The sequence below is a fragment of the Canis lupus genome, chromosome 26 (genome assembly GCF_048164855.1).
Source record: "Canis lupus baileyi chromosome 26, mCanLup2.hap1, whole genome shotgun sequence".
In the NCBI taxonomy this organism is placed as follows: Eukaryota; Metazoa; Chordata; class Mammalia; order Carnivora; family Canidae; genus Canis; species Canis lupus.
In genome coordinates, this window is record NC_132863.1 from 9,046,153 (window position 1) to 9,070,901 (window position 24,749).

At 39.8% G+C, this 24,749-nt stretch overlaps 1 protein-coding gene across 4 annotated transcripts in view; it reads right to left on the minus strand.

Annotated features, from left to right (window-relative positions):
• MACROD2 (mono-ADP ribosylhydrolase 2) overlaps window positions 1–24,749 on the minus strand; it is a 1,923,575-nt gene that overhangs the window by 147,298 nt on the left and 1,751,528 nt on the right. For all 4 annotated transcript variants that reach the window (XM_072800037.1, XM_072800036.1, XM_072800035.1 and 1 more), the window contains exons 10-11: window positions 19,114–19,158; window positions 11,785–11,868 (exon numbers count right to left, since the gene is read on the minus strand). In XM_072800037.1, the coding sequence (XP_072656138.1) occupies window positions 11,785–11,868; window positions 19,114–19,158 (129 nt within the window). The remainder of the gene's footprint in view (window positions 1–11,784; window positions 11,869–19,113; window positions 19,159–24,749) is intronic.

Here is a 24,749-nt window from a genome sequence, read left to right on the forward strand (position 1 = left end):
CACATTTTTAGCATTCACCGTAAGTGGCAACTTAGACTGAAGGAATAAGAAGATCCCCTGAGAGTAGCAGACATCAGCAAAACCGCCTCCATCTCACCCCACATTCTAGAGCCTTTCACCTCATCCTTCCACCCCTTTCCTCCCAAATCTGTATCTACTTTCTTTCTGCCAGCAGCACAGATTATTAGAGATCAATGGGGAATTCTCAGGATAGAGAATTGAGAAATGATTCAAGTGATCTGCTAGCTTTTTTGTCCAAGGAGAATAGAGTACCCTCTTTTTCTGTGTGTCATTCCTCGAGCAGGGCACTCCCTGGAGATGGAGTCATTTCATCAGACTGCCTCTGATGGCTCTGGAGTGGCAAGAGTTGGGAGTGAAGAGGTCTGCTTGAGCAAGATATTAGGAGAGCGTGCTGCACATCCAGGTAATTCCAGCATAGGTGGATGGTTTTAAGGCTCTCTCTGGTATTGTAGGAAAGCACAACTTTGTTACAGTAGAAAATTGAAATTTTGAAATATAATGGCAAAATCCTAATGTGAAAACCCAACACTGCTCAAATAGCAATAGTTCTCCGTAAAGACAAAACCAAATCAAACCTTTCTCTGTTGAAAAATTAGTATCTAATATTATAAGCCATCAAATGTCCTCTCGGCATGGTGCCAGCACTGAAAAAAAAAAAAAAATCACTCTAATGTTTTAGCTCTATAATCCCAGGGACCAAGTCTTCAACAAAACAAATGCATTCTTTCTCCTCATTTCTGGAAATCAAAATAGGCATATAAGTGAAACATAATAGTCTGAATTACTCACACACACCTATAAGACTTAAAGAAACTTAAAAAAATATTATTAAAAGAACCAGTGTAGATGGCCTGATAAACTGCTCTTTCCCTTTGGTTTTTAGCAGCTCATTTAGGATCACCTTTCATGCGAGTCCTCTAAACAATTCTAGAGGACTTTTAAAAGAAAGTTTCTCCATCTGTGAAATGAGATGTTCTCAGAGGCCTATCTGGTTATTAAAACCCATGATTCAAAGCTTTTAGATTAAGGATGAAAATATTTACTGGGCATGAAGGAGTGAACTCATAAAGAATCAATTTTCATGAATCTGATAGTTATGTAGAATTACGAAATTTGATATTTAGAGGGGACATTAGGGATATTAGGTGAAGGGTTTGATCCTGTGCCTAAGGGTTGAAAATAGAATTCAGGTATAGTGGTTCCTCATGCAGGGCTCTTTCCCCAAGTTTACAGCCATAATTCCCCTTTTTTCTCTGCCTCCCATCCTACTTTCTTTTCTTCTTTACTTTCTTTCTTGCTTTCATCATAAATGACAACCATCATCCATTAACTGGGAAATTACTGGCTGAAAGTAAATAAAATAACAACAATAATAAAACACCTCTTGTTGGGAGAGAACATATTGGAATCCCTAGTATCTAAAGCATTGAAAATAATCTCCTGTGAGTTGTCTTCTTCGTTAACACACTTATGTTGTCTCTCTTTTTTTGTTATTGATGAGCATTTCTTCATGCCTGAATATTTTCCTTTTGCTTGACTGGAAAATTCGCCCCAAGATGGGCTAATATGGCCTTCCTTGGATACAGGGAGCAAGAAATACCTGGACAGACATGATGGAGGGTAGGAATAAGAATTCTTTTTCTTGGAAAGTTTGAATTAAGTGGAAGCAGGGTACAACTTCTATTCTAGATTCTGTAGTTGTGGAGAACATAAAAAAAAAAAAAATTCGTCCTTGACTCCTCCTTCTTTCTTTCAGATGCCACATCTAATGCCAGTGAATTCTGTTGGCTTTACCATTAAGGGATGCCCAGAATCAGATGAATTCTCCCACTTTCCATCCACTACCACTTGGGACAAGCCACCAGTATCTCCCTTGCCCCAATAGAATATGTCCCTGTTTCTGACCTTAGTACCACCCCCTCCCCCTGCCATTCTCAACACAACAACCAGAGGATTATGTCCCTTCTCTGGAACATTTTAGTTCCATCTTCACTCAGAGACAAAGCTTAAATTCTTACAGTGGCCCACTGGGCCCTCAGCACCGATTGTCAAAGTGGGATCTTCAGCCCAGGACGCCAGCATCATCTGTGGAATTATTAGGACTGCAAATTCCTGGGGACCCTGGATGGTCTGAATCAGAGACTGGCTTTAAATACAGTTTAATAAGCCCTGAGGTGATGCGTACTCAAGTGTGAGACCCACCCCTCCAGGAGATCAGCCCTCAATGACCTCTCCAGTGATTCACATTGGCCTTGCTTTTCTGAGAGTAATAAGTCAGACCTCTCATTAGGGCTTTGGGGCTTGCTATTTCCTCTACTGGAATGCTCTCTTTCCACTAAGCTGCTCAGCTTATTCTTATATGTTCTTCAGGTTTCTTCTCAAATATCAACTTCAGAATCATTGAGGTCCAGCATATTTGAAATCTTAAACCATCTCTCTTCTAAGACTCTTCCCTGCCACCAAGTTATACAAACAGAGGCATTCCCTATCTCCTCTTCTTTGGCTGTTTTTTTTTCTGCATGATACTTGGCTTGGAGTTTCTCATGCAGTAGTTGTCAAAATCAGTCAGCCAGGTCGGCAGGCCTCTGAGGACTTGCCTGGGGCTAGGAAATCTGATTCTAACCAGGATGCCTCATTCAAAAGAGTTGTAGATTGGTGTTTGCTGTTGGCAGCATGCCTTAGTTTCTTGCCATGTATACCTTCTCACAGTCTGGTGGGGTGTCCCTCCTCAGGACATGGCTACCTTACCCCAGAGTGAGTAATCCAAGAGACATCCAGGCAAAAGTCATACTTTTTTACAACCTAGACTTTTATGACCTAGAATGTCATACACTGTCATGGGATATTCTGACCCAGAACCATCAAGGTAAGCCAATCTCAATTCCTGACCCACAGAAAGTCCAATATAACAAATGCTGTTGTTGTTTAAAGTGCTGGGTTTGAGATAAAATTTCAGGCAGCAATAGATAAACAATACTGCATATGTCACCATTTGGCTTACTATGGGGTATGTGGGGGGTGGTAGTTGATGGACTTAAAAATATTGAATAAAAATTTAATAAAATAAGTAAGAATTAAAATATTTTTAAAACCATCAACTAGGGCAGCCCAGGTGGCTCAGAGGTTTAGCGCCACCTTCAGCCCAGGGCATGATCCTGGAGATCAAGTCCCCCATCAGGCTCCCTGCATGGAGCCTGCTTCTCCCTCTGCCTGTGTCTCTGCCTCTCTCTCTGTGTGTGTTTCTCATGAATAAATAAAGTCTTTAAAAGGTAAAAAAATTAATTAAAAAACTCATCAACTATCACCCCCCACATACCCTAGAATATAAGCCCTGCAAAAGGGTGTGTGTGTGTGTGCACATGTGTGTGCATTGTCAATGCCTAGAACAGCACCTATACTGTCAGATAGTGGGTATCTAACAAAAATATGTGGAATTACTGCTTAGAAAAGTGGCACCTGGGTGGTGGGGAGCTATGCTGATGTGGTTGGAGGAAGAATGCTCTGGGGTGTCTCTGTGACACCACTACTTTGCACAGCTCCATTGTATTTCATGTGAATGGAGACTTCTGAGAATACAGCTCCATGTGAAATTCGTTTTGGCCTTGCAGATCCTCTGAATGGGCTTTAGGGCCCACCCATGGGGCTCCATTGACCACAGTTTGTGAGATACTCATCCAGGAGAACAAGACCACAGGCAGTTTGAACAAGATTGAGCCTCAGAAGAGAGATCCTTGCTTCCAACATCTTACAGAAATACCAGAGAACCACCTCTTCCTTCATGCCCTTGATCGAACCTGGTACCCACCATGACGTTTCAGAGGCAGGAAGGAGAGGCTAAGAAATCTTTGAGGAAGGAAGTTGTGTAAATATAGGAGATAGACCAGTTTCTCAGGAAGCTTGACTTGAAGATAAAAATAATTGAGAGGTGCCTGGCTGGCTCAGTGGGTGGAACATGCAACTCTTGATCTCGGGATTGTGAGTTCGAACCCCACGTTGGGTGTACAGATTACTTAAAAATAAAATCTTAAAAAAAAAAGAATTGAGATCAGGAGGGAGAAGGTAAATTGAGTGAAAGTTCATTTAGGACAGGAATTAATGTGGTTGGTCAGGAGAGTGGAAAGTTAGTGAGCCTAAGGGAGAGAGAAGAGGAAAAACACCTAGTGAGAGGAGATTCAGTCAATGCATTTTTAGTCTTTTCTCTATTTGCAAGTCTTTTGTTCATATTGAAAGAAATTTCAAGCATTACTAAACAAGGTGGGTGAGTTTTTGATGGGAGGGAGCTCTTCCCGTTTCCATTCAATATGCTTAGACTGACTGGCTCATCTGTCCAGAGATTGTGCCACACAGTTTCCACCATAATCTTGTTTAAATCTCCCACACTCCCACAGGGTAGGTCTTTTTCCCCTTCATTTAATAATGAGGAATCTGACTTTTAGGTTAGAAAAACTGCCAAAGTAAGGAGGAACTTGTACAGTCAAGAGCTCTGTCCACACTTATGCTAAACTGTTTTTTCTCCACGAGTAGGAGGGTCCATATATGTTGTTGCCCAAGCCAGGACTCCCCCAAGAGTGAAAGGGAATATTGCCAATCATATGTCAGTGACAACAGGCATACACAGGGATCATTCTGGGTCACACAGGACCTTTGGTTACTCTGACCAGGTAGGTTTGTCCTTCTCACTATGGAAAATGCCTCAATGTATTCTGTGAGCCCCATTTAAAACCCTAATACTAACTGAAACAGGACTCTGTGGTTAGAACCACAGCTCTGTTTAATGGATGAATGTGGAGAGCGTGACTAGTGGGTCCTTCTCCTAATTTGCAGCAGGGGGATAGCTCCAAATGGCCCTGAATCATACAGAACATAAAGAGTATAATTAAAGCAGGATGGTAACATGAACTTTTATTATATTCTGATTTCCACCATGGAAATTTTACATTTTGCTTAAATTCCTGGTATTTTAAGGTCTGGAGTATAAAACAAAGCTTTTCTTCATGAGAAAGCCACTTTTGCTCATTTCTGCTTCTTTTTTTTTTTTTTTTTTTTTAAGCTGGTCAATCACTAAGCTCATTTGAGTGATGGCTAAGTCAAAATTATGACTGCCTGATTTTACCCTTCACTGCACTTATCAAAAAATTAAATTAAAGATCATGCTTATGAATATAATGCATGAACTACCGCATGGCATTCTGAAAGATAGTATGTCCCTTCTGTCCAGCCACTCACAAAGCAGAATGTCACATGATATGTTAATATGCAGGCAAAATAATAGGGCAGAGAGAAAATTCTGCCTCTTAGGAAATACGGAGCACATTCTGCCAACGGTTCATGTGTTTGGAAAAATTTATTTTAGTCAAGACAATAATAATAATACCTCTAATAGCAACATTAAGTCCTTCAAACTTGTATAGTGCTTTCTAGTTTCCAAATGTAATTTCATCTGACAAAAGAAGTCATTAATTTTTAAAGTGCAGGATAGGGCTGCATGATTTAGCATTGCAAGGGCTCAGGTTCCTGAAGAATGTGCATCCCATGTAGGCTTGTTGAATATTCTATGTAGAGGCAATTGTAGAGTGAGAGCCAAAGTGCTAGTGCTTCTGTGAAAAATATAGTGGAAAAAATAGCATTCATTACCTAAAGCCACTGAGGGCTTTGAAGATGAATGTTTGGAGAAAATTACTGTCTATATTTGCTAGTGAATCTTAGAAGCATAACGTCTCTAGTTTTTAAATGAAAATAAAACGTATTTTTGTTTTACAAATATAAAACAATTCTCACCATATATATTTTTTCAATTATGCACAAATTTAGAAAGCTGAACATCGAACTCTCCCAAATCTGCCTCTGCCTCTTCTCCATTCCTCTAAGATAATTCCTGAGATCAATTTGATATATATCTTTCCAAACTTTGTATTACATATGTAGGTATGTATATACATACATATATATAGGTATGTATGTATGAATATATATATACATATATATATATATATATTTTAAAGATTCTATTTATTTGACAGAGAAAGAGAGCAAGCACAGTGAGGGGAGGGGCAGAGAGAGAGGGAGAAGCAGACTCCCTGCTGGGTAGAGAGTCTGAGGCTGGGCCAAATCCTAGGACCCTGAGATTATGACCTGAGCTGAAGGCATATGCTTACCCAACTGAGCCACCCAGGTGCCCCTGTATGTATCTATTTTCATATATATATTTGTAGGTATTTACTATCTACCAATCATTTGTCCTGTCTGTCTGTCTGTCTATCTACCTACGTAGACAGAATTAGATTCTCTAATTCTTGAATACGTGGCTGAACTGGTGCTTTTGTAAAGGAACTCCTTATAAGCCAGAAATGATGAAGGAGATTTAATCAAGATTGGTAAACAAGCACTGAAATTATTGTTTGATTGAGACATTTGCCAATACCCAGATGGTCTAGACTCTAGAATCGTGGTTCTCAAACTTGAGCATGCATGTGAATATCTGGAGAGCTTTTAAAAACACGGATTACTGAGCCCTAGCTCAGCATTTCTGATTCAGAAGGCCTGAGATGAGGCCTCTAGAAATTGTAGTTCTAACAAGTTTCCAGGTGATGTTGGTGATGCAGACAGGTATACTCTTTGATAACTGCTAGCTGGAGCTTGGGTTTGAATGAGCCACACATGTGAGGCACAGGACCTGGTACTTTTGTCCTGGGTATAGAAGGAAATTCTCCTGTCTCAGCATTGGTTGGAGAGGAGGAGAAAAGTCTCTGTTGAGATTTCCTAATCTTATATATTTACTAACGTGGGCTTAAGGACAAATAGCAAATAAAACAAAACAAAAAACTCTAAGCCAAATATGTAGTTTAAGGTATCCATAAATGAACAGTATCATCAGGTACCTCAGAAACAAAGGGTGAATAAATAAACTATTAATCCAACTTCAAAAAGTCCCTACAAATAAAAATCTAAAGAACATGGCGGTAAAAAAGACAAAATATATGAGGAAATAACCATAATCATGAATCTGCAAAAGCAATAAACCACAGTATTTGACTTATACAAACAGACTGGAGATACTGAAATTTCAGATACAGATTATTTTTTTTCAATATTTTATGTGGTTATTAAATAAAGAATGGCCAGCTATATTTGAAACAGAACCAAATAATATAAAATTGAAGATGATAACAATGGAAATCAGATTAAATAAAGTTAAATAAAATTAGCAAACTGAGTGATAGGCTTAAAAAAAGTAACCAGAAACCATAAAAGAGAGATAGAGACATAGTGGGGGGAAAAGAAAGAAAGAAAAAAAACAATAAGAAATGTAGTTTAGGAGTCATGAAAGAGAGAGAAAGTAGGAATAGAACGTAGTGGAGATGTAGTATCTGGTGAGGCAACAGTAGAAAAATTTTCAGAACTTTACTAAAAAAATGTCCACTCCCATATCCAAGAAGTACAGCAAATCCGAAAAAGGATAAAGAGAAACCCACATTGAGGTTATCATACTGAAACCGAGGGACAAAAGAGGATAAAGACCAGATTGTTGGTGGAGCCAGAAAGAAAAGACAGACAATCTAAAAAGAAACAATTAGACTGGGCTATTACTTCCTAACCACTGCAGAACTGGTAAGATGGGGAGAAAAACTTTAAATGCTGCAAGAAAATAACCATCAACTCAAAATTTTTACCCAGAAAAACTGCTTTAAAAAACTAGCAAAATAATCATGATTTCACACAAAACCTGGAAGAGTTTCACTAAAGGAACTTCTAAAGGATTTCTTGGTGAAAGATGGAGGAAAGAGTGCGAGGAACATGTTTTCTTAATGGTGCTAAGTTTTCTATAATATTCTTTCAATGAATTTTTTTTGTAAGAAAAAAATTGGTCCAAGGTCCTGAGAATGCTGGAACTGCCATTCACCAGGTGCTTTTCCAACAATTATGCCTATAATTTGCCAGCTCATTGATAGCTTATCATTTATATCAGATGCCAGCCAATCTGCAATTACTAATCATTTCATTACTGGCATGGTGCTGCAGTGGGTCAAGTCAAAGTATACTCTGGTCCATAAGAGTTAAATCGAAACAATAAAAAAAAAAAAACCCTCTATATCCAAAAGTCCACCATACAAAAAATGCTAATAAGTACATGTGGGAGTTGTTTATTTTGTTGTTTAGTACTTTGTAAAACATTTACTTAAGTACTACAGCTTTCGATCAAGGCTCCAATGATGGCAATATTGCCTCCTTCAATAAAACGAGATCTAGTTTCCAGAAGAGAGAAAGGGGAAAGGATTAGCAAAATTATGTTGTTTCTAGAAAAAAAAGAAGAGATTCTGACATTAACAAGCTGCATAGACCTTGGGCGCATTAAAAAACCATTTGCAGTCTACTTTAAAACAGATCTGTAGAATGAAATAACTTTCCATATGTTCGTAAAATTCTTCTGGATCAAAATACAGTTATTATGGTTATATATGCCAGAAAAATCTAGGTGAGTTTGTGTTCCAACTCAACTCTCTATTATCCATCCTGTCTGAGAATGGATATTGTAAGGTAAACTGAGGTAAGCAGAAGCACCCATAAGGGTTAGGATCAGGCCTGGGAACCCAAAGATAGGGAGAAGTAAGATGAGGCCAAGTGATGAGGAATTAAGCCAAGTGATCTATAAATAAAAATACCAGAAGCTTCTTTTACTATATATAAGTATATCAGATACTTATATCAGATACTTTTATCTGTAAGTATATCAGACTTTCTCATTATATATATATATATATATGCATCATATATGTGTGTGTGTGTGTATATATATATATATGTATATATATATATATATATATACATATATATATATAATGACCACGTTGGAAAAGGACTGATAACTCTAGAAATGGGAAGCCTACCACAGAGAAGGAGCATGATGTGTATTACCCCTCCACCCAGGGATATAATATTCCGTTTGAATAGTGGGAAAGAATTGTCACTCTTTACCAGTCCAAGATTGTAACTCTTTGAATCAGGAGAGGAGGTGAAACATATGAAACATGAATCCAAGACATAGTTTGTTTTGTCAAAATAGAAGCATCGATGAATAATGAGTGCCTATTCTAGAGTCATCTACCACTAGCATGTGAAATTATACTCCCTTTCCTACCATTTTCCCAGCCATTTTTCCTTTCTTGTCCCAAAAGTCATTTTAGGAACAAACACACAATTCCCGTGTCTCTATAGAGTGGCTAACATTTAGGTTTCACCAAGATGCCACAGACAGAATGTCCTTGGTAACTAATCCACAGTGATGGCACTTTGGTGCCTCAGAGCATATTCTGAGGCCACATATTTGGGTAAGGTAAAACCATATTATCTATTCATCTTGAGATTATGGAATGATATTCCCAAACAAAGCAAATTATTTAGGAGGCAAAAGAAGTTTGTAGTCATCTGAAGGAATAACTGGGAGGAATACCTTTATTCCTTTATGGAGCAGAACTGCTGTAGTTCATCCCTCACCATGTGACACTCAAAATGACCACAGGTGCAGGCTCTGGAAAGCAACCCTTGATGTGAGTTGGACATTTGATGGGAACCACTGGGTGAGGTAGGGTGTCTCCAAGGAAAAGGCGATTATTGTTTTGCCCTTAACCCATTTTCCAATCATGGCCTGAAGAGACTGTCCAAGATATGACTTCATTAGAGTAGAAGGTGAAAATCCCATCTACTCTCTTAGGGCCAAAGGCCAGTTAATGCTGCCGGCCTTCTCCATGGTTCAAAGTGTTCTCTGTGAATGATTCTAAGCTCTTAAGCACATTTAAGGGAATCAGGGCAATGTGCACCCTCTCATGGTGCTGATTATGGTGGCAATTCTAATAGCCATTATGAGTGCCGGACCTGTGCTAGGCATTTTATGCAAATCATTTCTATTGTTTACTGTTAGTTGGGAATGTTTATGTGTCACTCCTCAACCAAAGGGCAGAGAGCGTTTACTGCTGTGCCTTTCTCCTCATCCCCTCATTTATCCAAGCCTGGGGAAAGAAATAGTCCCATCTCGAGTCTCTCTCAGATCCACCTGTACAGAGAGGGCATGTCCTGGTCTGGTCTTTTTCATACAATAAGCTCACCAGGGTAGCCTCCATCCAGGTACCCATAACACCAAGGACAATGATACTTGCTCCTGAGAGGCCAGAGGTTACATCTGTCATATTCAGGAGTGAAGTCCAGCATTAGGAAGCCCACCTGGGGGCAGGGCCACCGGATGTTCTAATCTAACCTCACTAGTAACAAAGCTAATGTTTTTGGTTTCAAACTTTCTTACAGCTTTGCCTTCTCAGTTGGTCTGAACCCAGGCTAGGGTGCAGGCAGGTCATTACTTATCAGTCGGAACTTTGACACTCATGCAGATGCTGTGCTGTCATGGATGAGAGATGGTCAGGATCTCCCTTCAAGGGAGAATGTGCTGCTGGGAATGAAGTTAGCTGACAGTGTCCACTGGCCACAGTGTCCACACTTTGGGGGAACAACTGCAGTATCATGTTCACACCGAGGCCACTTTCCCCCCAAGCTGTTTGCAGCCAGCAAGTGAGCTGGAGGAAGGGGATCTTGGAGCAGGGCCCTTCCTGCCCAGTGCAGGCCCACTGTGATGGCCAGTCTGCTCTGGGCCTCCCCAGACTTTCTCAGACTGTACTGCACACGGGGCTCTTCCTACTAATTTTTCTTCCTTCTCTCCTTCACCTCCCCCTGCTTCTCCTCCCTTCAGTCTTCAAGGCTTCCCCACCCCACACATTTCCTGCACTTCTATTTCATCCTGGCATCTTCTTTCCCAAAGACCCCAGCTGACACGGCCAGTATTATCATGCTCTCCATTTCACAGTGGATGAAGTGAGGATCCAACGCAAGAAACTAAAAAGCATAAATATGTTTTCCTTTAGGAAGTTCATACATTCAGGCAGCCCCAGTGGCTCCGCGGTTTAGCGCGGCCTTCAGCCCAGGACGTGATCCTGGAGACCCAGGATCGAGTCCCACGTTGGGCTCCCTGCATGGGGCTTGCTTCTCCCTCTGCCTGTGTCTCTGCCTCTCTCTCTCTCTCTCTCTCTCTGTGTCTCTCATGAATAAATAAATAAAATCTTAAAAAAAAGAAGAAGAAGTTCATATATTCTCCAGAAGTTACGGGCTCCCTTAAAAAAAAATACCCGATCTACATTTTAAAAGAAAAATTTGAATATCTTGTAGGTGGCATAGTGTTGTAAGTAAGCCAAAGACTGGCTTTATTTCTCAGAAAACTGAGCCCAGTGGAACCTGTCCATTTAATGTAAAGATACACTGGCTTCTAGAAAGTAGAAGAGAACATGAAAGACCAGAAGCATCTCCAGCACCCATTGCTCAGGTAGACCCTAGACTCAGGATGTGTCTGTGAACAAAGCCAAGGATCCCGATAAGGCATTAGCTACCCGCACTGTTCATCACACCCAGGTCTCCACCTTCACCCTTAGGCAATGATGGAGCCCAGAACTTGTAAGTGCTTTGCAGGAGCAGAAAATACATCATAAGAAAAAAACAATTTTTTTTTTCAAACTTGGTTTTTACCTTTAAAAATTAAACCTAAATCTGATATTTTGTCGTCACATTCAGAGAGGAATAAACATATTAGGAAAGGATAGAGAATTTTCCTGTGATTTTTGAACCCTTAGAAATATCTGAACATGAGAGCACACATCTAATTTAAAAGTTAACCAGAAGTTTCCTTTCATGGAGTAATTTTTTAAAGACAGGAGGAACCGGACTCACCTTCACTGGAGTCTTTGGAACATTCTGGCTTCTTTGCTTTGCTCTTCTTATGGGGTGGAGATAGGCCTTTTGGCTCTAACCCCTCTGGAAGAATACAGATTTAAAACATTCTTAGTTAGATAAGAAATATTTAAAATTATTTTGAAGTTTAAAGTTCTTATTTTCTTTCCTCAGTAAATCCACATGTACAGTGAAGCTTGATCACAGATCCACTTGTCATTTTGGCTGAGCTGAATTTTGGCAAGAGTCTTGTGACTCTCCAGTATGCATAGATTGACATTAAAGCTTCAGCTTAAACATCTTCTTGTGATCATAATTAATGATGTACACATATGTGAAATCTTAAATGCTTTATTTTAATTAAAAGAAATTCTCCATAAGGCAACCCCAAATCATTATTTTTTTTTTCTTCATAGGAGTTTGATTTAAAACTTCACAGATTAACTGGCAGTTGCCAAAATGCACTTTTGTTCTATTAAATCCTCAAAGTAGGGCTAGATGAGCTGTAGTGTCATCTCATTTGGAGAGGTGGGGTGGAGCTTGAAATTATCCTCCTTCTATTTAACAGATTTCTTTAGTCATCCAAATTCTAAACAACTTCTAGATGACCCAATTAAAATAACTTGTTTCCCGTATTTCTCAGTGCTTCCCAATACCCCCAGGCCAAGTCTATCCAAGGAGGCTGATAATTTAAATTCTGAAGACTGAAAAAAAATTCTGAAGACAGTTTTAGGAAAAGTATCTCTAAATTCATCCCCTTCAGATATAGATACTTTGCTAGGCACTAATTTGTATTTCCAGTCCTGGTCTCTCTACTAAGCTCAGAGCTTATATCTTCAACTGCTGCTTGTGTGGCACCTTGTTTGGTATTTGGACTGGATGTCTTCTCCTTGCACCTCCAGATCCAGTCTCCACCCTTTACCCTACCTTCCACCCAGCTCCACTGGGAGACTGATCTCTACATACCCATGAAATTTCTGGCTTTCTTCCTAGGCTACCAGTAGCCTTCGAGGGCTTATTGTACCCCTCTATCTCAGGTCACAGCTCCAATTAGTTGGCTTTTTCCACATGACCCTCTCTGTCTCCTGGGTCCTGTAACTACCACCTCCCCCATTGTCCTTTCATGGCTGGGATTTCATGGTGCCTCCCTTCCTCCAGCCCTAATGATTTCTCTTCACTGGGCTCTCACCAAGCATTTCAAATTTATGTAAAATAATCCCATTAGGCATTTCAAACAGCACAGCTGGAACAATACTCTTGATGTCTGCAAACCTGTTCTTTCCACAGTATTTCACATCTCACCATCTATCCAGGAATTCAAACCCCCAAACTGGGATATTGTCCTTAATATTTCCTTTTAGTCACGTTTCCAGTAAGGTAACTGTTAAGTTCTATCAGCTCTGTTCCAAAACATCCCATATTCATCCACGATGTCCATCCTTTGCAACCATCACCCTAATCTAAACCAACAGCATCTCTCACCTGAGTTCCTACAGTAGAGTTCTGGCTTTCTAACCTCCCTGAAACTATTCTCCATGTAGCAGCCAGAGTTATCTTTTAAATATAAACCTGATCCTGTTGCTCACCTGTTTAAATACCATTGGTCTTAGAATAAGATCCAAATCCAATTCCCAGACAACATGCCACTTGGGCTCTACCTGCTACTCTTGCCTCATCTCCTATTTGTGCTTTGGCTTCAGATTTATTGGCTGCCTTTGTGTGTTCTTAGGTCATTACGAGTCTGATTTATGTCTTAGAATCATCACATCTGCTGTTCTTCTCCCTTTCTCCTCCAAAAACATACATTCCTATGTCCATCTCCTTCTCAGCTTTTAATCTCAAACCAAATTCAGCTCCCAAGAAAGGCCCTCCATGAATTCCTAATAGGAGGGGTACCTGCAAGGGAAATGTCTCTCAAATACATCACTTGATGTATCTGAAATTATCTTGTCCCCTTCTTTTTTTTTATTGTAGGTCTCCCTTCTCCATCCCACCTCCTAAGAATGTTAAGTTTCTTGAGAAAAGGACATTTGTCTTTCCTAATCTCTCTTGTGTCCCTGGTACCTAGTAGTGTCTTGAGAATTTCATTTCCAATTCGGTTTTATTCCTCCCTTAGCCAGGCCTTTCTTTAAGGCCAAGTTATAATGGGGCCCATGCCTAATTCTTACTCTCTTAGCAGCTGTCGCCTTATGCCAGGATTCTAAAATTACACTGCAGAGCTATGGCGACTCATTTTTCTTTTCCTATTTATTAAAAAATGAACAGAACAAAAAATTGCATTTGATAGATGTGCTATTAAAAACTTTGGCATTATGGACTACAAAGGTTTTTGGGCACTAAGTTAGGCTTTCTGTGGTTGCAAGTAAGTCACATCAAAGATCATTACCATGGCCAGGGTGAAAAATTCTGCCAATGATTACATTAGCAACTCCCTCAAACTTCTGTCACCAGGTGTGAGATGAATGTTGACCATTCGGAATGGGTTCAGCAAAAACAGAAATGAGATGCTTGGAACAGCTCACTGAGCACCGATGCTGTGCTCAGAAGGAGTCATAAAATGGGCAGAGCAATACTTGCAATCTCTCTGGAAAAAGAAAGACTCTAAGACTCTCTGGAAGATGCCTCTGATGCATCATCTGCAACGGGGACTAAGAGGAGGGTTTCCAATGCTGGGGAGTCAAACCCAAAACAACATTTTCTGAAAGTGAGTTTTTGGTAGTTAACCTGATTTCCCAACCTGAATAGGAATTTTTGGAGAATTGGTGAGACATCTCTGAAAGACACCTATTTGTCTCTATTTGTCTACATTTTGAGATAAGTACCCCAAAAGACTAGTGCTTCATTTTTGCAAAGAGTGACAGGGCCCTCCTTGGGTAGTGGGTGGGCATGGATACATGTTAATTATGAAGTCATCTACAACATTAGTATCATTTCTTAACACCCATGGGGGCACTTGAATGAAAGTCATTGATACACATGGCCTTTGTGCCCAGGTTTATACTGTGGCTCAGCAGAAACAACTCTCCCTCTTGATCTAGGGAAGATGAAGGAACATTCCTCCAAACTACCCCATTCTTCTCCTTAACAGCATATCATATTGTCTATGTTGCCTCTCTTTCTGGCAGAAGATGGAGACCTGGAGCTTTGCCATGAGCATAGCTTTGCCACTTGGAGAACTCAACTGTGCTCCTCTCTCTTATGTAGCTGAATTGCCTAGGTAGCTGTTGATTTTCTATCTCTTGTTCAGGCGCATTTCAACAATGCATGGTCTTGGGAATGGAAGGACATGAGGAAACCTTTTCTAAGCTAGGATTAAAGAAACTAATAAAGGCCTTAAAGAGAATCCTAAGCATTTCAGCCAGTCTATCATTCTCCATGGAGGCAGAGCCTCACTTTGAGGATGGCCTTGTCTCACACCACCTGAGATGCTCCTGCCTATACTTAGAGTCTAGGGACAGGAGTATAAGGGTATGAGCTTTGGGGTCAGACAAACTAATAGCTCTGCTATTTAAGCCAGAGAACTAATTTCTCTTAAGTCTTGTGTAATAACAATCCATGGCTCCTAGAGTTGCATATTTTAAATGAGTTCATGTATATTGAGTGATTGGCACAAGGTATGTGCTCAGTTAAAATCTGGCTCAGGAGATGTATGCTGGGGCTGACGTAAGCCAGCTGACTATACCTATCTCTCCTCAATTCCCACATTCATTGACCTCATGTTTGATAGCTTGAACACCATGCTGGTGGGTGTATTTACACTAATGAAATTGTAAACACCCCAAATTGGGGTTTCCTCCATGCAGAGAGTCCGTTTGCCAGCACCTCACTGGTTTTTGGTATTCAGATTGTTATTCACTACCAGTCACTAGCATTTTTTTTTTTTTTTTGACAGTTATTTCTCCCAAGTAGCTCTTCACTAATGTCAGCTGCATTCTTAAAAGTCCCTCCAGCATTTCTAGTTGTATGAAGAGAAGAGGTGGTACAGGGGAAAGGCAGCACTTAATGGCCTGGTTAGAGACCTGTCTTAGAGACCAGCATGCCTGAGTATGAGATCTGAACTGAAGCCAGCATGTTCACCAATGTCTGGCAAGACACATGATGGAACCATTCCATGCAGCAATCCCCCATGATTTCAGCACTCTGGTATTAGGAAATGGAGAGCAGTTTCCCAAGCCCATCATTCTAACCTAAGTGACTTAGTATCCTGGGGCCATCGAATGTGACTTTAATAGCTGCATCCAGCTGCTGGACCTAAGACCTCCAGAAAACCTGACAAGACTAAAATCAGAAATGAAGATCCAATTAAAGCCCCCTCCCTCCCGCCGAACCTCATATGCTGACTCTAACCTTATGGGCTCTGCATTAGCATTAATAATGATTTCTTTAAAATCACTTAGTGGTTTGGATAGCTAGCTGTATCTCATTAAGAAGTCAACTCCCCCTGCCTAGAAATGTGCACTTATGGCACTTAAGCAAATGATCCTTAGCAAGATAAGGTCCTTAAGCTGGCCAACTGAAAGGGCAGTATTCTCCATGGCTGAAGGATATTCCAAGGATACTTCATGTGAGCAGGATAAAGGAGAATAGCAGAAATTAACATTAAATTCATGGAATTTAATCCATGACAGGGGTGACCACTTAAAGTCTTTTTTCAACATTTAAAAAAAAAAATAAGGCATCTCTCATGAGTATAGGAATGGATATTCTTTTTTTTTTTCTCTCTCTCTTTTTCTTTTTCTTTTCTTTTCTTTTTTCTTTTTTAGGAATGGATATTCTAATTGAAATTTCACCTTGGGCTTCATGTTTTACAAAAGGCAAACAGAGTCCTTGTCTTAGGTTGTTGGATTTTCTGAGACAAGGGTTTGAGTACAAATACTTAATTTAAGAAATTATCCCAGAAAATGGCAGAGAGGAGTAGGGAAGTGAGACAGGAGAGGGAAGGCACAGCCAAAACTGGGTGTGAGCAAGTTCCACTGGGGACCTCTGGGTGATGGTATAGAATCTTGTTGTCCAATACCACACATTACCAAAAATACGTGAAATGTATCTAGTCTGAATTGAGAGTTGGATATAAAATACACACACATTTCAAAAACTTAGTATGTCAAAAAGAGAATGTAAAAATCAGGCTAATATAATTTTTATATGGATTATATGTTGAAATGGTAATATTTTGGATATATTACATAAAATATAATTAAATTAATTTCACTTGTTTCTCTTTACTTTTTCCATGTGATTACTAGGAAATCTGAAATTAAACATGAGGCTCCCATTTGAGGCTCCCCTTTTATTTCGATTGGACAGCACTGCAACACACCTGCCTCAGATGTGTCCTGCTGGGGTCAACCAACTCCTGCCCATCATCGACTGAGGGCTACTCCAGGGAAATTAACTCCCTGGCACTTTGAGTTTTTTTCGTGACCAGCAAAAAACACTCAGCTGAGAGTCACAAGAACTTTCCTTAGAAAGCTGTTGGTGTTGTCAAACAACAGTGAATACACGGATATACAGGCAGGGAACTGCTATTACAGCAGTAAAACCTCTTTCCTTCCTGCTCCTGGCTTGTAGATCCTTCCTCTACTTCTCCTGCCCTCTGAATCCAATGCCCTGGGGAGACCAAGGGAATCATATGACTCAGGCATGTTCAGGCTGGAAAAGAAGCTAGAAGCTAGACAGATGTTATGATCACTGCTCCAGTGAGCTGTTAGGAAGAAAAGAACTGCTGGTATTTTCTACGAAGACAGTAGAAGATCAGGGGAGAGAGAGATATTTAACTTAATAAGGAGAAGGACCATTTTAACCAAAAACCTTGACTAACAGAGATTGTTTACCTCAGAATTTAAATTGCTCCCTGTTAATGGAGATGTTCAGACTGAGGTTGCCGGTGATTAATGGATGGCATTAATCAGTTCTGGCATCGACTAGCAGGTTGCAGAAAATTAGAACCTCTAAGATATCTATTTTAATTTTGAACCTGGCCCCATTTCATGCCTAGAACAAAACTGCCAAAATGGGGAATAGGGATCTCTCATACTATGGAATTAAGTTCTATATCTGTTAGAGGAGAAAGAAAAAAAGTGATATTTTAGTGAGTGTTTACTAAGATCCAAGAAACATTTCAGGTATGATATCTCATTTAATTCCCAAATAAGACTGTATGGTTACAACACTGTATGCTGAGGCTTATAGAGAAAATGTTTACCCCAAGTCCATAAATGGAGGACCTAGTATTGAATTCAGGCCTATTGATTCACACATTCATTAACAAGCACTTACTGAGTGGCCACTTTAGGCCAGATCCAATGTCTGCAACCACTAGATTTCCCTCATCAAACACTAGTCTTTCTTGAGGGGTAGGCACGCATCTTAATTTCTGATAGAACAACATATCATATGTACCAAATATAGTTTCCAAAGATGGCCACAGCAAGTTTTCAGGTCTTCCATGCTCTACAAAACCTCACTGCTCCCCATCAGGAGATTGAGCCTATTTTCTCTCTCCATGAGCCTGGGCAGGCTTCTTAATAACTATTACAAAAAAAGAATTTTGTGGAAGTTTTCTGTGCAACTCCTGAGGCTGAGGCTTAAAAAGGGTAGAGTTCCTGCTGGCTCACTTGGTCTCTCTAGAGAAACCACTTTGGAGCCTGGCTGCCATGCTATGAGGAAGCCCAGATTATAGAAAGAGGTCATGCAGAGGTGTTTCAGAAAGCTGCCCCAGCTCGGGTCTCAGCCGAGAGCTGGTATCAATTGCCAGCCAGACATGTGAATGAGCAAATCTTCACATGATTCCAGCACCCCAGCCACTGCGGCTCCCTGATGAGGCCTCAGACCTCGGACAGCAGCAAGATCAAGTCAGCCTTGCTGTGCTCTGCCTGAATCCCTGACCCACAGAATATATGAGCATAATAAGCAGATGCTTTTAATCACTAAGCTTTGGGATGATTTGCTACATAGCACATAACATCAGGTTCCATTTTTACATCAGCTTTCAGGAAGCTCAAAATTTACTTCTTAAAAACACGAACTGTATTAGCCATAAAAGTTAACACAACTACTTTCTTATTTTATGAACTTGAATGTACATTTCTATTTCTTTCTTTTAATTCTGGTATAGTCAACATGCAGTGTTGTATTAATTTCAAGTTTACAATACAGTATTCAACAATTTCAGGTGGTACTCAGTGCTCATCAGGATAAGTATCTTCTTAATCTCCTTCACCTATTTTATCAACCTTATTATGTTTTTCTTTGAAAAATCGTGAGGCATACATACACAACAAAATGATCTTTGCCTATTCTTTATGAATAAAATCATAAATTTAATACCTGAGTCTTCTTTCATGTCAACACCTTCTTCTTCATTATTATCATCTATTTAGAAAAGGGAAAAGACAAAGAAAAACTCATATGAAAGCTAGCCAGAATTCTCCAATCTAATAAAAATTCAAAGGCAAGAAAAAACTCAGTAGAAAAGAGAGTCATAGACCATACATTTCTATTGTCTTACATTATTATGCTAAATTAGTGTAATGTAAATAGGCATTGGAGCACAATTTTAACACTTAGGGTTTATGTTTCCTTTTAAAAATTGTTATATATGTCTAACAAAACTACATATGCAACAAATAATGTTTTGCTTTTAAAAGTTATGTTTGGTCACTTTGGTCATTTCAACTCCTAAAAGGACAAAAAATTAAAATCACACACTTTAAATGCTGCACTTTTTGTATCAATGAAAGGGATGCACACTGGCCTCAAATATCTAAGAAACGTGGAGCTCACCATTTGAGTGTAGGCTGACATGGGGGCCAATCCCTGAGCTGCACTGTGACAAGTGCTAGTTTGCTAAACGCACGAATCCAAACCTTAAACCAGGAAATTCAAGGGCAGCCCACCCCCACCCCACCCCACCCCACCCCAGTTGTGTCATTCCCACTCAACTCCCCTGATCCCACTGAAAACCCCTGTAACTGGGCAAGGATGCATGCTTCATCTGCACTCTGACTGATAGTGGCTTTTTGAACTTTTGACGTGTTGTCATCTCTTTTCCTTCACTGTTGCTTACATCCAGGCAGTGTCAAATTCTGTCTTTTTTTCAAAGATTTTATTTATTTTTTCTTGAGAAACACAGAAAGAGAGGCAGAGACAAAGACAGAGGGAGAAACAGGTTTCCTGTGTGGAACCTGATGCTTGACTCGATCTCAGGACCCCGGGATCACGACCTGAGCCAAAGGCAGATGCTCAACCACTGAGCCACCCAGGTGCCCCAAATTCTGTCTTATTGTCATGTTTTTTCCTCTCTATTCACGTGGTACAACTCAAATTCAGACTTCCCTATTTTGTGGTTTCCTAACTGCTCTTCTCTTTTTTCCACTCCTGATTCCAACTCCCTTTACATGTAGCTGCCAAATCAGTCTTAAAATAGGGCTCTGATCTGGTCCAGGACCGTTCAGTGACTCCTGTCTGCCTCATGAGACAGGTCTAGATTCTTTATGGGTAACACTCGAGGCCAAAAGTATCTGGTCCTGACCACTTTTCTCAGTTTCCCCTCCCCTATTCCACTGATGCTGCCACCTTCACTCACGCACTGCCTGATTCTGTTTTCTCAGATCTCTTGTTAGTTTCCTCTATCCACCCCAGTCTTGGAAGCAATGCCTTTCTCCATGTCTGTTCACACTCACCCTTCAAGCCCAAACATAACACGATAATGTCTGCTCCATCCATTCCAGTTTGAGTAAATAGTCTCTTCGGTGTACCTTATTTTTAATGACTTCTAGGTATCAACTTTAAGGACTTTGGTGCTGAGGTCTGCATACAGGCTCCTCCACTCACCCATTCCTTAGGCATATGGCCTTGGAGAAGTCACCCAACAGTTCTGAGTTTCAGGTTCATCAGCTATAAGATACTGGGATGATAATGCTTCCCACATAGAGCTGTTGTAAGGACTAAATGAGATAATGCCACATACAGTACCAGGACAGCTACTAAAATATTAAGTGCTACCTAGGAGTTATTATTATCACTAAATGAGAAATCTACTTGTTGGCACATCTGTCTTGCAGATGCCCATCTCTCAATCAGAAATTCTGCAAAGTTAAAGACTATGTCTTATGTTCTTTTGTATTCTCTGGTACCGAAAGCAATTAATTTTATATACTAAAATCCATTAAAAAATTTCCCTTGAATAAAATCTCTGAGGTTTTATTTTTAATTTTCTCTGATTTTTTAGTCAAATTGGAGAATTCCCATGTTTATATTTCCTATCTATCTTTTACATACCAGGACAGCATGTATGCATATGATGATTTGCAAACAATGAGGACTCAGTAAGGATTTGTAATTTCCTCTCAGATATATGTTTTAAATTTAGTAATTTCTTAGCCAAATTTAGTCAATGTGACACTCTTCAAAGTGCTAATTACAAATGAAGATTATAGATCTACCAGTCACTGGGAATGAAAATGCATTTAATTTGAGGTCTTAGGAAGTAACTCTTGGTGGCCTTGGTTAATTTTTAAAGAAGTAAATTTTCTTCCATTTAATTGTTAGAAACATTAGTGATTTTCTACATAATTTATTTCTTTTTTTCTATGAATATAATTTTGGTAAAAAGATTATCTTTTTCTTAGAAATATAATTTTTTAGCTAAGGGATTTTCAAAATGTTACAAAGTACACTCTTCACAGATTTCTCCCTGAACTTAATATATTTTTTAACTTAATATATTTAAGCAAAATTTTATTTTTCAGAGCTATCTAAAATATAGAGTACCATCTCTATGACAACAGACTTTCTGGAATCTCAGAGTAGGATAAAAAAGAGTCTTCCACAGTTTCCAGGGAAAGATTAAGTAAGAGTCAAAGTTCTCTTTGCTTGTCAACTATGTATCCTTTTTACATGTGGCAAACATTCGTTGGTAACCTTTTTGTATGTGTGGCTTGATGTCTGGGGAAATAGAAAAATACCAAGACGAATCAGATTATACAGATGTCTAGAAATTTATCATTAGTAAGGAAAGTAAGACACACAGATAAACTTGAACATATAATAGAGAGTAGTCAGCATTACAAAAGGTGTCAAGGGAGGGCTAGCTGTTTCCAGTAGGCAACTGGGAAGGGTTTTTGGACTATGCGACATTAGAGCTGATATTTGAACTTTATAGACTCCATTGATAGCATCATCCTTGGAATGTCCCCAGGTGTTGAAGGATCAGACTTGCTTAGTATCCATGTGTTCATCCATTTCACTCATTTATCCATACAGTGGTTAAGAGTGTATCCAGGATCTGGATTCAGACTGCTTGGATTTACTTCCAGGCCAAATCACATATACATGCGCAATCTTGGGCAAATTATGTAAACCTATACCTCAGCTTTCTTCTCTGAGAAATAGGGATAATAGAAGTACTGGCTTTCTAGAGTTGGTAATACAGGTACAGTGCTTACACGGAATGAGCATTCAATAAATACTGGCCATTAGTGTTACAGTGTCATTATTATCACTACTTTTACTACTTAAATAACCATTTATTGACCCACACCATATGTGGGAACTATGGGAGACCCTGAAGATAGAGTTGATTATCTATTATGTCAAGAAGCTCACAAATAAGTGGAAACAACAATCAGAAGAGGAAGGAACTGATTCTCTGGTACAGGTAGGCAGAGGTTTTACTGGGAAACAGACCAGAAGCAGCTAAATCAGAGAGAAGGTCTCTGAAGGATTTCCAGAAGAGGTGAGACTTTAAGTTGAATCCTTTTTTTTTTTTTTCAAGATTTTATTTATTCATGAGACACACACACACACACACGCACACGCACACACACATACACACAGGCAGAGACATAGGTAGAAGGAGAAGTAGGTTCCCTGTGGGGAGCCCCACTGGGGACTCAATCCCAGGACCCTGGGATCATGCCCTGAGTTTAAGGCAGATGCTCAACCACTGAGCCACCCAGGTGTCTCTTAAATTGAATCCTAAAGGGTGAGTTAGAATTAGCTGGGGGGAAGGAAGGGCTTCAGTGCATTCCCCACAGATGTGGGTGACCTGCCTACACCCTCTTATTCCTTGACATTTTGGTGCTTGCCAGCCTGACTTCCAGCCCCCAGCCCCTGGGTCTCTGCCTGAGGGCTTTCTCTGGGTTGCCAGAGGCCACTGGAGAAATAGCAGAGAGTTAACACCCCCAAGAGGGCAGCTTTTCACAAATGACTGCCAGGATTTGCATTTAAGTAGACATTTCCCTGCTTCTCAGGTAGTCTAATTCTGAAGCTTCTCTGAGAGAAGCTCCCCCAGATCCCAACTTCAACCTTGGGATTGAGCCAATAGTTCATTTAATTTATGATTTAGCCCTACTGCTTTCCTTCCCTTTCCAGTCCTTCTTTCTCACTCCTTTCTGGTGATTCCTGGGATCATCTCCCAAATAAATGACTTCCATTTGAATTCTTGTTTCAGCTTCTGCTTTTTGAGGACTTCAAACTAAGAAAAGGGTCATCACATGGAAACAAAGGGAAAAACATCTTTGAAAACACATTGTTATGAACAGTCAAGATGCTTTAAAGGAAATAAAGTAGTTTCTAGGGTGGCTCAGTCGGTTAAACATCTGTCTTGGGCTTAGGTCATGATCTCAAGGTCCTGAGATCTAGCCCCACATTAGGCTAGAGTGGGGTGTCTGCTTCCTCCTCTCTCTCAGCTTCTCACCCCACTTGTGCACACACACTCTCTCTCAAATAAATAAAATCTTAAAGATAAATAAAAACAAATTAATTAATTTATTTATTTAAAAACTAGCTTCTGAATGACTGAGGGGAGGGAGTTACAGGGGAAACATGGGTATAATGGCCTATTCTAGCAGGATAATGAAAGACCTTCCCTCCTGGGTATGATGGCAAACTGTATGTGTCAGTGTAACTGGTCCATGGAATGCCCAGACATGGGTCAAACATGACTCTGGGTTTGTCTGAAAGACATTTCTGAATGAAATGAACATTTGAATTGGTACACTGAGTAAAGCAGATAGCCCTGGTAATGTGGGTGGGCTTCATCCAATAGGTTTAAGATTGACTTTCTCACAAGGAAGAGGGAACTACTGCCAGAGTGCATTTGTTTCGGGGTATTGGGTTTTTTCTGCCTTTGGACTCAAACCGAAGCACTAGCTCTGCCTGGGACCCAACCTGTACATTTGGATGGAAAGGACATCATTGGGTTCTTAGGTCTTCAGACTCCCAGGGGAGCTCAGCCATCCCCACTTCTGGGTCTCTACCTTGCTGATGGTAGGTCTTGGGATCTGGCAGTCTCCATAATTGCTTGAGCCAATTCCTTATAATAAATTCCTATCTATATCTATATTTATACCTACACCTAGATCTATATCCACTATTGGTTCTGTTTCTCCAGAGAATCCTAATGCCTCAGATTGAAGAATTTAAATTTTAGCCTGAAAATTACAGGGTTACTAAACAACTTTAAGCAGAAAATGACACACCAGCTTTTGAGAGAGAACATTTTTCATGAGAGAAATTTACTAATAAACTATAAAATACATGGCTTAATATTTTTGTATTATTTATATTAAAATCCAGCATAGAGTAAATTTGGTCTACAAAGTACCTAATGTGCTGTTACTTATTAATGAAATCCACTTTAGTTCAACATTATTCTATAAAATGTATTCACTTGAGCCATAGTTATGCAGCACATTTCCAGCAAGATTTTTTTCCCAACAAAGCCAGAGAACAAAAAAGCAATATATGAAAGAAGAGGATAAGCTATGAAGATAAGGAGGCATGCCATTCAAAATTTGGAAGCAGTTAGGGGACTGATGGAGCATGGGCACAGAGCTGCTGCCCTTTCAACAGTTCTTCAAGCATCATGCTTCTTTGTTAGAGGACAGAAATCAAATAAAAGGTTCTTAGCCAAAGTGATACAAATATCATTTTGAAATCGAGAGCAATCCATCAGGTGG